At 28.9% G+C, this 13,888-nt stretch overlaps 1 protein-coding gene and 2 long non-coding RNA genes across 3 annotated transcripts; all 3 read right to left on the bottom strand.

Annotated features, from left to right (window-relative positions):
* Positions 1 to 902: 902 nt before the first annotated feature.
* LOC149877136 (uncharacterized) lies at positions 903 to 1,763 on the bottom strand. Its single transcript, XM_090074001.1, has one exon. It carries the CDS (start codon positions 1,715 to 1,717, stop codon positions 974 to 976), a length of 744 nt encoding a protein of 247 aa, XP_089930127.1. The 5' UTR covers positions 1,718 to 1,763; the 3' UTR covers positions 903 to 973.
* A 514-nt stretch (positions 1,764 to 2,277) lies between these two features.
* Positions 2,278 to 10,093, bottom strand: LOC149877134 (uncharacterized). Its single transcript, XR_016447792.1, has 4 exons — positions 10,005 to 10,093; positions 8,909 to 9,084; positions 3,579 to 3,686; positions 2,278 to 3,270 (listed from the first exon to the last, which is right to left on the bottom strand). It is a non-coding gene; the product is annotated as an uncharacterized LOC149877134 (long non-coding RNA).
* On the bottom strand, positions 7,376 to 8,826 carry LOC149877135 (uncharacterized). Its single transcript, XR_016447790.1, has 2 exons — positions 8,363 to 8,826; positions 7,376 to 8,174 (listed from the first exon to the last, which is right to left on the bottom strand). It is a non-coding gene; the product is annotated as an uncharacterized LOC149877135 (long non-coding RNA).
* Positions 10,094 to 13,888: the final 3,795 nt, after the last annotated feature.

The following is a 13,888-nucleotide window of genomic DNA, read 5'->3' as shown; positions in this document are numbered from 1 at the left end:
ATGGCTTCGACCAGACAATTTATAGCGCTGTCGAATTACAGAAAAACCGAATTTTTTTTTTAATTTCATTTTTATTTTTTATTGCGTCAAGCATGTCGGTAACAAATTAATTGTTGAAGCATGACTCATAAAAGACTCCTCATAGAAGACGTTCTAAAAGTGCGAATTAAAAGTTTATTAAATCTTAATTTGTTTAGTAGAAAAATTTAACTAGAGTTAAGGTTAATGTCTTTTTTTTTAATAAAAGAGAAAGAAAAAGAATCTTCTTTTACTGATTATATAAAAAATAACAAAATAGTTTCAATTAAGGTGATTAATGAGAACGGGAGAGGAAATCGGTATACATTTTCAGTCCAATTAAGCAGAGAAGTTATTATTAGCAGCGTGCACAAAATTAGGAGAAAAACTCTTTCATTTTATGAATGCCGTTTACTTTTGAGACACATTTTCTTACGATTTTGAGAGGATCTTTGGTTGAGGACATTACCGAAATTAAACTGTTAATCTGCTATTTATCATTTTCTACGCTTTTTTCAAAACCAAAATGTTACAACTTCAACATTTTTTTACAAATAATCACAAAAATAAAGAAAAGAGCTCAAATAAGTGCAGTTCCAAAATTTCCCTATTTTCATGAAAAGTTTTAAAAACTTAAAAAATCAAACAAAAATTCAACATTTTTTCTTCCATATAGAAGTTTGCTGAAGTGTATTTTAAAAACCAATAAAAATTTATAGAAAAATAAAACTTGATTGATATCAAAACAATTATAAAAAATTAAAAGGTTTTTAAAAATATATATGCAAATTATATCATAAAAAAAAATACTTTTTGAAAAACTTCTTCCAGATTTTATTCTAAGCTTACATTACAAAAATGTTTTACTCTACAAAAATGTATAACAGAAAGCTATATGTTTTTTTATAACGTAATGCTTTTTTCAAATGAAGGAAATTATGGATTGTCAAACAGGTCACAAGTTTTTTTTAAAGAAATTTAGAAGACCATTCATAGCCAATTTTACATCTCTTGCCACATTCTCATTATTTACATCTCCTCGTACGACCCACCCATGTAGCATTTCAGGAAACAATTGAAAGTCATTTAATTCCCCAAACTTTTCTAACAAAATATTTTTTACTTCTCCACCGTCATTATAAGTAGGCAAATCATTGCCTGCTGCATATATAAGCTGTGGGCATTCAATCAATCTAGCAAGTTGCTCAGGAGTTTCTCCAAAAAGTGAACCAACATGCACAGAAGGATGGATATTAGCTCCACATTTAATTCTTTTATCTTGGCTCAAATGAAAAATTGGCCAAGCACCATAACAAAAACCTAAGCAACCATATGCTTTGATGCCACAGTCATTTAGGTGCTTAAATACTTTATCAGTGTCTGCTTTAATTCCTTCCCAATTAAATTGAGACACCCAGTTCATTAATTCAGGTCCTAATGGTTTCTCTGCAGGCCATGAATCACCATGAAATATATCAATTAGAACTACTAAGTAACCATCATTTGCTATTTGGTCACAAACTAGACGTATTCGGCCTCCATTAAAACCAAATACATCATAATACACAATAACAGCTTTGTCACCCATCTCCCCTACTTCATATATATTAAGTCCATCTAGATCAATAACTTTTCCTTTTGCCACATAGTCAATTGATAATGCTTTTTCGCTGCCAATGGGACAGCATGTAGATGACATTTTTTCTTTTAGAAGAAAATCATATATATTATTAAAAAAAATTAAATGTTGAATTTATGTTGAATTCTTTGCAAAAAGTATATATATGTATGTGTGTGTATATATATATATATATATATATATATATATATATATATATATATATATATATATATATATATATATATATATATATATAAAATTATAGACTGTTTCAGAGAAATAAAATATCCTTGTGAAGTGCTTGGTATTTATCTAATAAAGTATTCACAGCAATTTACTAAGCACAAATGACAGTAAAATGTAAATTAGTATTAATATATTAATAAAAAAAATATAATTAGTATAAATAATAGAAAATAAGTACTAATTGGAGCCCGTTAGGACACTTTCGAACGATTCATTAATATGTGAAAATGGGATTTTATATTAACAAGATTTGTTTACATTATGCAACGTAGAATGAAAACACCTCGCGACAAATTAAAGGGAACTTTTATGAAAGTTATTTTCTTTCACTTTTCTTTAATATACAAGAAGAAAGTTGTTTCTTTTGTCCATTAACAACACCAAGCCCAATAGTAATCATCAAGTTATTCTTTCACAAGGCATACATTGGCGCACAGAGGTCAGAATCCACAAAAAATGAGTCAAAACTCTGACTTGAACTGATATTTTATAATAAAAAACTGATATAAGTTAAAAAATAGAAAAATATAAGCAATCAAATAATTCCAAAAACTAAAACATATGCAATAAAAACCGACTTAGGATGTAAAACTAAAGGATATTTCACTATTAAAATTCTGATGGGTATCACAGGAATTAAAAACATCCAACTTTTAATCCTGCCAAACACATGCTAATAAAAGCATTATCTTCCCACAAAACTTGGCTACTTCAAAATGTCAATAATTGTTTAGATAATTTTAAATTGACTTTAATAAAAATGGATGTGATTAATGAATTTTAAAAGGTTTCAATGACGGCCAAAAAAAAAACATCTAAAAGTATTTTATTGACAAAATATACTTAAATTACCACACAGATTTTTAAGAATTTTGTAAACTTTCCAAAAACAGCATTACATATCATATTCATAAATATAACATTTTTTGGTCATCTTTTTTTTTTTTAAAAAAAGGCTTCGATTGGGTTTTTAAATTGTAACAAATAAATTTAAATCAGTTTACTATTAAAAAATTGGTGCATTTTTTGTTCATTCTGATCACCGTCATCTAAAAACTAAAAACTTATAGAAAAATTGATAAACTTAGCAAACCTATTAATCAAATAAAAGTACATTAAAACTACTACTAATAAAAAAATAAAAAAACAAGTTGATAATAAAAAAACAAGTCACTATTTGCTTCTTAAAAAGCCTTCATTTTTTTATTGTTTTTTAACTTCTTTTTCCCATTTTTTCACCTTCATTCTAATTTGGCACAATAACCAAAAAAATAATAACATAAATTTTGTTAACAAAAAAAACCAACTAAGTGAAGGCCTTCTATCAAAACAACATCCGCAAACCTTCAATGCATGATTTTACTGTTTTCCAAAGTTTTCAAAAACTAAAAAAGTGGATACAATAATATGAAAATGAAAAAAATACTTTTTATAAATACTCCAATCAACATGATTGAAAAATTTGAAAATGTAATTGTTAAATAGCAAAGGGCATATACAGTTAAAATAACACATCCTGAAACTAAAACAAGGAAACATAACAAATGTAAATCAATGAGTAAAATAATATACTTTCAAATATAGGTAATGCTTATGTTAAATTCCAAGTATATCATTTAGATTAAAAGTAAAATGTTCAATTTAAAAATATTATTGCAAAGAAAAATGATGAAGAAAGAAAGTAAAATTGCACCTGAAATGTAGCAAAAGAACTCTTCTCTTGATTTAAAGTCAATTAACCACAACTACTGAAGAAAATCTGTTTTAACAACACTTTTTGCACATTTTAAGACCAGCTACTCTAATGGAATGAAAATATAATAGCAAGCATAAACAACATGTACACATATAAATATGAAGTAAATGAATATAAAGGTTATGATGGAATCTAATGTATATGTTATTACAAATATAAATATATGTTTGCGTATGCATTAGGGGTAATCAATTTAAGGAAATTTTCAAGTCTAAAATACCATACACTCTAGATTTGGGGCAAATGTTTAAAAAAGAACTCCCAAAAAGTTTGAGCTCAACAGGTCCACTCAATCCTTACCCCCTAAGCACTTTTTTAGAAAAAAAATTCTCTAAAAAAATTTATTTTGCAGATCCAGGGGGAAAGTGAAATGGAAAAAATTTGAAATTTTTTTTTTTCTGGAATGTTTATTTTTACCAATATATTTTAGCAAAAGCACATGGTATCGTAGTTTTTTTCAAAAAAAATTTTTTTTTGTATTTAGATTTGAGAAAATTACAGTATTTTATAGTAGTTTCATGTTATTGGATTAAATTTCAAAAGCAAAATTTCAAAAGTTGTGTTAATGTTTAATTTCACCACTTTTCTTCCTTTTATCAAGTGAAAGGAAGAAAAGTGGTGAAATTGAACATTAAGTGAAAATTTACTTTTAGAAAGTTTCTTTGAACGTCTTCCATGTGTTCTGAAGAAACAAAGAACTTTTTCAACAGTTAGCAATATGTTCTGTTTATCTTTCTCATTATTGTATCGGTGAATAAATTCCTGCATCATTCCAACAGATCTTTCTAAATGATCATTTACTATAATTAAAGATTTGGCATAATTCTGAAAGCTTTTAAAAGCAGATTGAGTAAACCAAAATTCAGGGGGAAAGCTAAAATTCAGGGAAGCAAAAGCTAATCTTTTATCCTTTGTTCCTCTAATCCAATTATATCAAACATAAGATATGAAAATTCATCAACCAACAGAGCAAGTAAAGAAGGATGTTCACTAATTTTGTTTCTCATTTTTGTTTTTTCTTTTATATCTATCTTTGATTTGTTTTTAGTATTGTACCATACTGAAATCAGCATTTTAAAAGTTAGAATTGGTTTTGCAAGATTTGCTTTCTTCTCAAATGACATTATCATCCAACAGAGCAAGAGGAATCATTATTGAATTTAAATACCAACTATGTTTGTAAAGAGAGTTTAAAATTGAATCAACAGCATTTGGTTTGGCACAAAATTTTCAGTACTGCTGCATTTGGTGTATTACTTTTACATCAAGAAAGGGAGCTCTAATAGCGTCATTAGCCTGTAAATATCATTTGGCAAGAGTTGCAAAAAAAACTTTTGTTTTTTCTTTGGTGATTTTTTATTTATTTTTTTTTGACTTTTTAAACAAGTTTTTTATTTTTCTTGGTAAACAATTTGGAAGAGTTTTTGTTTATTTTGTCTGCTTATAGTATATGATCATTATAATCACAAATACAATGTATAAACACCAATTTAAAGTTAATGTTTTAACAAAAAATTTAAAAGAGCTATTTACTAAGTATATTTATTAGGCAATTTAGTATTAAGTTAGATATAAATCTAGGTATATTGTATGAGAATGTTTATTTGTCATGTTTTACTTCTTAAATATTGATGTTCATCCTAAATATTACACTCATTATATACAGAAACTATACTTGTCCATGACAAAATAACCATTTTTATAATTTAAATATACAAATATACAATATTATGCTTATTTAATATCAGATTTCAAATCTTTAAAGAAATAGAAAATCCTAATACTTATTATGTAATAAATTGGTCTTACATTGTTTGTTACATATGTTGAATTTATTGCCAGTAAGCCCTTATAAACAAAGCTCCAACTTTATTTAATTTACATATTCTAATATTTTTGAATAATAATGTTTTATTAGTTTTAATTGGTTATCAATTTAGTGCTAAATAGTGTAGCATTGTGTAGTTAGTATATATACAGTTAAAAAAAAGTATAAATATTTAAGCAAAAAAGTCAATTATTTAGTAATTTTAACATATATTTAAACTATAAAAGATATTCTAAATGGATGTGCTTTCTGAGTCTTCCCACCCTACACTACCTTCATCTAATGATTCATAAACAAAGTCACTGTCACTTTCTATATTAACTGCTTCAGACTCTGACCAAGGCAATAAAGTGATAGGAACTTCATTTACACTCAAATTATTAATTTGAGGAGTACTTATGCTTGTACCATTTTCATGGTGTTCAATTCAAATCATCAATTCCTGCAAAAGATAATGTCATACTGGTACATCAGTCAATCATGGAACAAATCTAAAATCTATACATCATAAACTTTTAATAAGCTAGTTGCCATATCAGTTAATTCTTCAAATAAGTCTTAAAATTTAAAAATACAATACACACCTTTTCAGTTTTTGTCAAACATGGAACTTGGTCTTTTACTTCTACAAATTGATTCAGAAAAGGATGTTCCAAAAGAATCAGATCGTGGATTCCAAGAGAGTCTTGCTGTTTTTGATTATGACCTGATTTATTTGCATATAGACTTTTTACATCATTTGTCAATATGCTTAGTCATTTGAGTTCCGTTTTTAGGCATCATAGGTATAAATAAATAGGCAACAATGGTTTTATTTCTCCCCCTGTATAGCCTGCTTTATTCATTTTTATAATTAAAATTTACTATGTTAAACAAAATATCTAGAATTTAAATATAATTAAATAAAGAACCTAATTGATTATTAAAAAGAGCTTTTAAAACTGCATATAACTTTTTATTTGCAACTGAAAACTTTATAAGTACAGTAACTTTAATAATAATAACAACAACAATAACAATAATAATAATAATAATAATAATAATAATAATAATAATAATAATAATAATAATAATAATAACAATAATAATAATGGTAATAATATATATATCAAATATTAGTTAAAATTGAGTAAATGTAGTTAATGTAATAAACTTAGATAAGTGTTTATTGTGTCAATATATAACAATAAAGTCCATAAAAATCAAATAGAGGAAGATAAAATTAACTAATAATTTTTTATACAGGACTGCTATAACCGTGTTAACCTAAACATTAACACTAAAACAATTACTTTTAAACATATCAAAAGAAAAAGAATTTTAGTCAAATTCAGACTTAATTTTCCTAAATAAATCTGAAATGAAAATGGGTTTAATAATATTGCCATTAAAGTTAAATTTAGTAGCTTAAATGATGAGTTTTTGAATATTTCCCAAAAAAACCAAAAAAACCAAAAAAACAGACCTCTTCATTTTTTTTTTCATAAAAAACCAAAAAACAAGAACTAAAAAAACGCGTCACATCTCCACATTTGGTATAAAAGCAAACTTTAAATTTACTTATTAGCCTGATTTCTGTCTTGAGTTTATTGTTCTGGTTTACAAAGCTTTAAAGCTGTAGCTTTAAGTAGTAAAGTGCTTTGGATAAGAACCTAGCATGATGAACTGCCCCAGGTTTTCTTTGTAACTGAAGAAAGGTAAATTAAGACAAGTTCTGCAAGCTCTTTTCTATCATCTCTGATAAAATCTTTATTTTCTTTTCCTTTTGTAATGTATTCTTGGCAAAAGTTCAAAGACTACCACATTCTAAAGCCTTCTAAAGCTTTCTAAAGTTCTCTCAAGAATGATTCCCCTTACTACCTTCCAATCAAACTTTATCAGTTCTGTTTCATTGTAATTTTCAAAATTTGTTTTTTTTTTTTTTAAAAACTATCTGGTACTGTGTAATGTTCATCTAAAACTTAACTACAAAAATGAACCATTATTAATTCACATACATGATGTCTGCATGCTGTAAGTAAAAGATACTTGTCTATATTGTTGGATATTCTAATTAAAGAACCTTTCTTTAACCCATTGTTACTTGCAGTAGTATCAAAACATATTCCTCCTACTTTGGATTCAAGATTGAACCCCTTAAGAACGTCTATTACACCATTGTACTGATCTTCACCAGAGGATGATGGTGGGATAATGAGGATAAAGGAAGAACTCCAAGCAAGTGTGTCTCACCTTCAATATTTATGAGTACAACCAGTTTATCAGTTTTCATTCTTATTCCTTTGTTTATATCAATTGTTTTACCATCAAAATGCACTATGTATGGGTATGGGGGTTCATTAATTGCTTGTTGAACATCTTCTTTTGATATCATGCGTATGTTATGATTTTCATGTTTCATTTTTCTAGCTGCTGTAGACTGGCTACATTTGAAATCTATCAGATCAACTCCTGATTGAGTTAGAATTGCACCTGTAACTTTATGTAAAACACTTGGAGAAATATTACTGATTGTAGCCATAAGAGCTACATTACCAGCAAAAGAATCTATGGGATTTTCAGCAGTGACTTTTTGTTGTGAGTTTATCTTTTAAACCACTCTCCAGGGTCAAAATAAGAATCACTTAAGGAGTCCTCACTAGTATCTTTTTTAATCTCAACATTAGTTATACCCTCTAATTTCTCTTTCTGCTACTCTTCATTGCCTAAAAATGTAATATAAAATTTACTACTAATTAATTTAATTAAATTATACAAGACATTGTATATAATAGTGAATATTATTTCTTTTGTTTAGCTATTTTTATTTTAAACCGTCTTAAATTTAAATTGTAAGTAAGTTGGTTAGAAAGCCTAGCAATCATTTTTATTTTGATTTAAAAGAAATACATACTATTTTTCTGTACTTCTTATCTTTTGATCCAAGCATAAGTCTTCTTTCCCCTTCTTGGTCCTCCAGAAACTCCAAATCCTCAAGCTTGTCTGAATCAGATCTTTTTTTGTCATTTTTTATTGTATTCCTAAGATCAGGAATGCCAGCCCAAAATATTTTATTCAGGTAAACTTTATAATCTTGTTGCTTTGCCAAATCTGCAGCGGATCCCCTAATTTTAAAACTTCTTAAGTTTTGAATATTCATTGTCTAGATTTGAAAGAATTTTTACTAGACTTTGACCATTTAGTATAAAAAAAATCCAGCTTTAGTCCATGGCTCTTTTACCTTGACCAAAATACAATCACATTTACTTTTTATTGCACATCTTTCAAAGATTTTCTGAGGATAAGCTTTTTTTGATGTTCTTGGGGAAAATGATTGGTTGTAAGCTAAGTGCTGTACTATTTCCATCCTGTTGGAAGCTGACAGACTTATTTACAAAAAACAAGTAACAAAAAGTTAAATTTGTTAGCTTAAGGGATTCCTTTTAAAACAAATTAATACCTTAAATGGTTGGCTGTGCTTCTTTGATAATGAATAGTTTTAGACCTTAGTGTTCTTTTACTTCCTATTGTCTGACCAATCTCTTCTTCTTTATGCATATTTAGATTATTCTATTTAATTTTGACTGATTTTCTTCTTTATGCATATTTAGATTATTCTATTTAATTTTTACTGACCTAAAAAATAAAATTTAAAAATGTTTAATGTAAAATTTAAAAATGTAAAATATTTTATTACTACAATAAATTGAACTGTTTAATTGTTCAGCTACTAAAGATGGGTCTCACTAAATCTAAACTTTATAGAAATTACTAAAATTTATTGTAGATTTACATTATTAAATAAAAAAGTAAAAGGTATATATTTTGGACAAACAGTGTAATCCTTTGTCAGTAACATAAATACGGTATTTATGTTACTGAAAAAGAATTGTAAACACAGATAAAAAATTTTTTTAAAAAATCTACAATACCATGCTAAAATATATTAGTAAAAACAAACATCCCAGAAAAAAATGGTTATTTTTGACAATTTTTTTTCTAAAAAAGTGCTTAGGTGGAAAGGATTGAGTGGATATGGAATTTTAGATTTGAAAATTTCCCCAAAGTTGACTATATATATATATATATATATATATATATATATATATATATATATATATATATATATATATATATATATATATATATATATATATATATATATATATATATATATATATATATATGTATATGTATATATATATGCCTAAATAATGATTAAAAATACAACTGTGATATGTTGAGAGAATAGAGGCTTAGGTGTATATAATAAGATAAAAGTAAGAAGAGCAACAGGGATTATGAGGGATTAGAGAGAATCTCGTATCCATTTGACTAAACACAAAAGACATGATGGGTACAAAAATAAGTGCTTGACATTTTCAAAGGGCAACACACTACACAATGTCGTTTGATGGAGAAACAACTTCATAAGGGATTCAATTAGCACATAGAAAGCAAGTAGATAGGATTTTTGTGCAAATAAAAGAAATATAAAAAAAGGTCTCCGGACAACCAGAGAAGACCAAAAAAAAAAAATACGTAACAAAAACAACCTGAAATTTTCCATCTCAAAAATCATCATAAAAAATAATGAAATCAGCATAAGAAACAGTTAATTCCAATACAAACGCTTGCCACCATATGGATATACCTAATAAAATTAGATAACGGAGAATAACATTCCAAAATTCCTGAGCAGTCACGTGAATGTCAAAAATTCCAGACTTTGAGCGGATCCAGCGTACATAGAAAGAAAAAGTTAGATTCACGTGGGTGGTAGATTGGAAGAGCATTGGCAGAGCGAAAAGAAGAAAAGAAGCATAACCTCCGTAAGACGAAAACTCCATAAGAAAGTTAGAAAAAGCGTAAGGGAGAAACATTCGAGTTGATATGAAAGTAGCTACAAAAAGTTGGAAGAAGAGGAGTCAGGATTTAGGGTTAGGGTTAGGGCTAGGGTTAGGGTTAGGGTTAGAATAACGGCATTACATTGATAAAGCCAAACTATAAAGGAGCCAAACTATAAAGGAGCTGGAAAAAGAAGGAAATGCATAGAAGAAAACAATCAGCAGGGAGCTAAGAATTTCAGCTCTCTTTTAATAGACCTATTTAACCTTACCTACTCTAAGCTAAGTTAAAGAATGTTTCGTTTCTAAGAATGAGACAGTGTTTAGTTAGTTTTGAGTGAGGTAATGCTGGGTAGATGTTGTGGCTGTACAGTTATGCATCCCTGTGATGTAACAAAAGGAAGCTCATCTTAGCAGCAAGTTTCAACCAATCAATGAGTAAGTCGTATTCGTTTGTCTTTTGAGAGAGCTTTTTAAATGCAAACACCTCCTTTTGTTTTTTGTTTTGTTTTGCAATGATGATGTTATTTTCTGATTGATTTCGAAGACAGTTTCCTAGGAAGACCTTTTGAATTTGCATTTTTTTCTCCGTCTGCTGCTGCTGCTGCTGCTGCTGCTGCTGCTGCTGACAATGATGGTGATGGTGATGCTGCAAGTCGTTTGGACTAACAGCTTCGTGTTGTCTAAATGATGTGACCTTTTTAAAGTGACTTAGGCTCTTTTTTAAATATGATATAGCGTTAGGGTTAGGGTTAGGGTTAGGGTTGCGTTTAAAGTGGCAAAATTTTAAAAATATGATTTGTTGTATTTCTAAAGTTGCTCTACTTCACAATGTCAATTTGGATCCATTTAAACGTTTTTTGTTTCTTTAAATCAAATAAGCTTTTGGTTTTGTTTTGCAGACAACTCTTAATCGATTTTCATCTTAGAAATGAAGTTTTTGTTTCTAAAAGCGAACTAGCTTCTTTCTAAAGCAACACTTTTGAAAGTGAGCTAGCTGTTTTCTGATGCGAATAATCTTTTTAAAAGACTTTGTTCCAGTGAGCTGGACATCTCTGGTGAGACTTTTAAACTGGCTTTAAACCCTTTTAAAATGGTTTGCAGTTGGTTTTACATTCTAAAGCGACTTAGCCTTTTGTTTTGGTTTTGGTGAGCAGAGAACTCTTAACCGCCTTGATGTTCTTTTTACAAATGAAGTTATCTTTTTTAAAAGTGACCTAGCTTTTTCTTCTTAAGCAGCTTTGCATTTTTTGAGAGTGATGTAAACTTTTTATTTATTTGGAAATAGCAAAAGTGAAATAGCACTTTTCAAACATGAATAGTCTTTTTAAAAGACTTTGATCATGCAGTGAGTGAGTGAGTGAGTGAGTGAGTGAGTGAGTGAGTGAGTGAGCTAGACATTTAAGAGACTTTTAAAGTGGCTTAAGCCCTTTTAAAGTGATATGAAGCTTCTTGAATGTGACTTATTATATATTTTAAAGCGACTTAATGTGTTTCTTTAAATGTGACTTAAAATTGTTGGTTAAGTCACATCTACCATTCTTAAAATGAAAACTTGTATTTCTTTTTTAAAGAGACCTTTTGCTTCTTAATTAAAGACTTCTTTTTTTTCTAAAAGGGACTGCAGTTTTTGAAAGTGACCGAGCCTTTGAAAAAAATAAAAAGTAGGCATTTTTCACTGTGCATCTTTTTAAAATGGATTCAGCGTCTTCTGTAATGAAAACTTCTGTCTTGCAAACAAACAAATGTTTTTGAAATTCATTTTGTAGTGTGGTATGGAATTTCTGAAATAGATGTGTAGTATTTTTTAAATAGCAGTGAAGTATTTTGTAAAGTCTTCTTTTAATAAGTGGTTTACACTTTTTAAACGTTTTTGAAAATGAATTTGCTTTTTTAAATGATTTTTGCATTTATGTTCAAGAGACAGAGGGTTTTATTTTTTTTTAAGGATACTTTTTTTTAAGGATACTTAGGCAGGTGGGTATTTCTTTAACCATTTCATGTGCTGGGTTGTTGTATAACAATAAATCAAGCTAAGCTTCCCCAATTCAAATGGTGCATTCTAACCGATTGAAAACAATATTGTTTTATAAATGAGAGTTGAAAAAGGCTGTAGAAAAAGTCTAATTTAACATTTCATAGTTCCACTGTCATTTTGTAGATGTTTTTTTATGAGTTATGTTAGTTACAGAAAAATAATTGGTGCATGAAAGGGTTAAGCGGTTGGGTGTTTTCATAACCGACCGAGGACTTCCTAAGCAGCCGCGTAACTCATTAATCGGCGGGGTATTTGTTAACCGTTAGGGTTAGGGTTAACCGGACAAGAGTTTTTTTTTACCGAACAAGCGTTTCTTAAACCGAACAAGTGTTTTTTCCAGTGAGCAAGTGTTTTTTTTTTAACAGAACAAGTGTTTTTTCCAGTGAGCAAGTGTTTTTTTTTTAACAGAACAAGTGTTTTTTCCAGTGAGCAAGTGTTTTTTTTTTAACAGAACAAGTGTTTTTTCCAGTGAGCAAGTGTTTTTTTTTTAACAGAACAAGTGTTTTTTCCAGTGAGCAAGTGTTTTTTTTTTAACAGAACAAGTGTTTTTAAACAAACAAGTGCTTTTTTTTTTTTTTTTTTTTTTTACCGAAAACGGGTTTTTTTAACCGTACCACGGTTTCTTTAACCGAACAAGAGTTTTTTTTAACCGTAAGACGGTTTTTTAACCGAGCAACTATTTTTTTAAGCGAACAAGTGCTTTTTTAACCGAACAAGGGTTTTTTTAACCGTACCACCGTTTCTTTAACTGAACAAGTGTTTTTTTTTTAACCGCACAAGCGTTTTTTTTAACCGTTAGGGTTAGGGCTAGGGTTAGGGTTAGGGTTAGGGTTAGGGTTAGGGTTAGGGTTAGGGTTAGGGTTACAGGTTTTTTTTTTTTAACAGAACAATTGTAAATTTAACCGCACAAGCTTTTTTTTTTAATCGAACAAGGCTGAGTATTTTTTAAACCGAGCGAGGAACTTTTTAAAAGTTTTTTTAACCGTTAGGGTTATTTTGTTAGGCGAAAGAACACTTTATTAAACGAACACTTTTTTTAACCGCACGAGCCATTTTACTATCGAAAGAGGAATTTCTTGAGTTGCCTAGCGATATTTTAACCGAGCATGCATCTTCTTAAGTAACTGAGCATTTTTATAGGCGAATACGTTTTCTTAACCGACTTAGCGTTTTCTACGATTTTTGTGACTTTGCAAATGTTTCTTGGACGTTTTGCAAACAAGTCGGACTCTTTTTAAAAACTTAAACTCTTGTCCCATTAAAAATTGAATGTTCATGGAGAAGACGAGAGCAAACGCAGCACAGCTCTAGCAGTTTGCTGGTAGCTTCTCTGGTGTTGGTGTAAAGCATTAGAAGCGCTCCGTTGTCGCTGTTGAGACGTTTGACAGTGCTTTTTCGGCGGACGGTTCTCGATGCGTTGGTGTCGTGCGGTTTAAGTGACTCGAGAGTCCAGAGGAAGTTTTATTCGTCCTCTGCAATTGGCGTTGTGCGTTGTATGGGCTTGCCAGAATGCGTTTAGCGGCGAGAGATCGAATAGATTCTCTTTTCTAGCGTG

This window comes from Hydra viridissima, unplaced genomic scaffold (genome assembly GCF_058129835.1).
Source record: "Hydra viridissima isolate aposymbiotic clone 2 unplaced genomic scaffold, HvirCarnegie_v1 scaffold_16, whole genome shotgun sequence".
Taxonomy (NCBI): Eukaryota; Metazoa; Cnidaria; class Hydrozoa; order Anthoathecata; family Hydridae; genus Hydra; species Hydra viridissima.
This window is presented reverse-complemented; position numbering and strand designations above follow the sequence as displayed.

What these genes read in the sequence shown, in the direction of transcription:
- LOC149877136 (XM_090074001.1), bottom strand. Translation starts at nt 1,717, where the DNA reads ATGTCATCTACATGCTGTCCCATTGGCAGCGAAAAAGCATTATCAATT.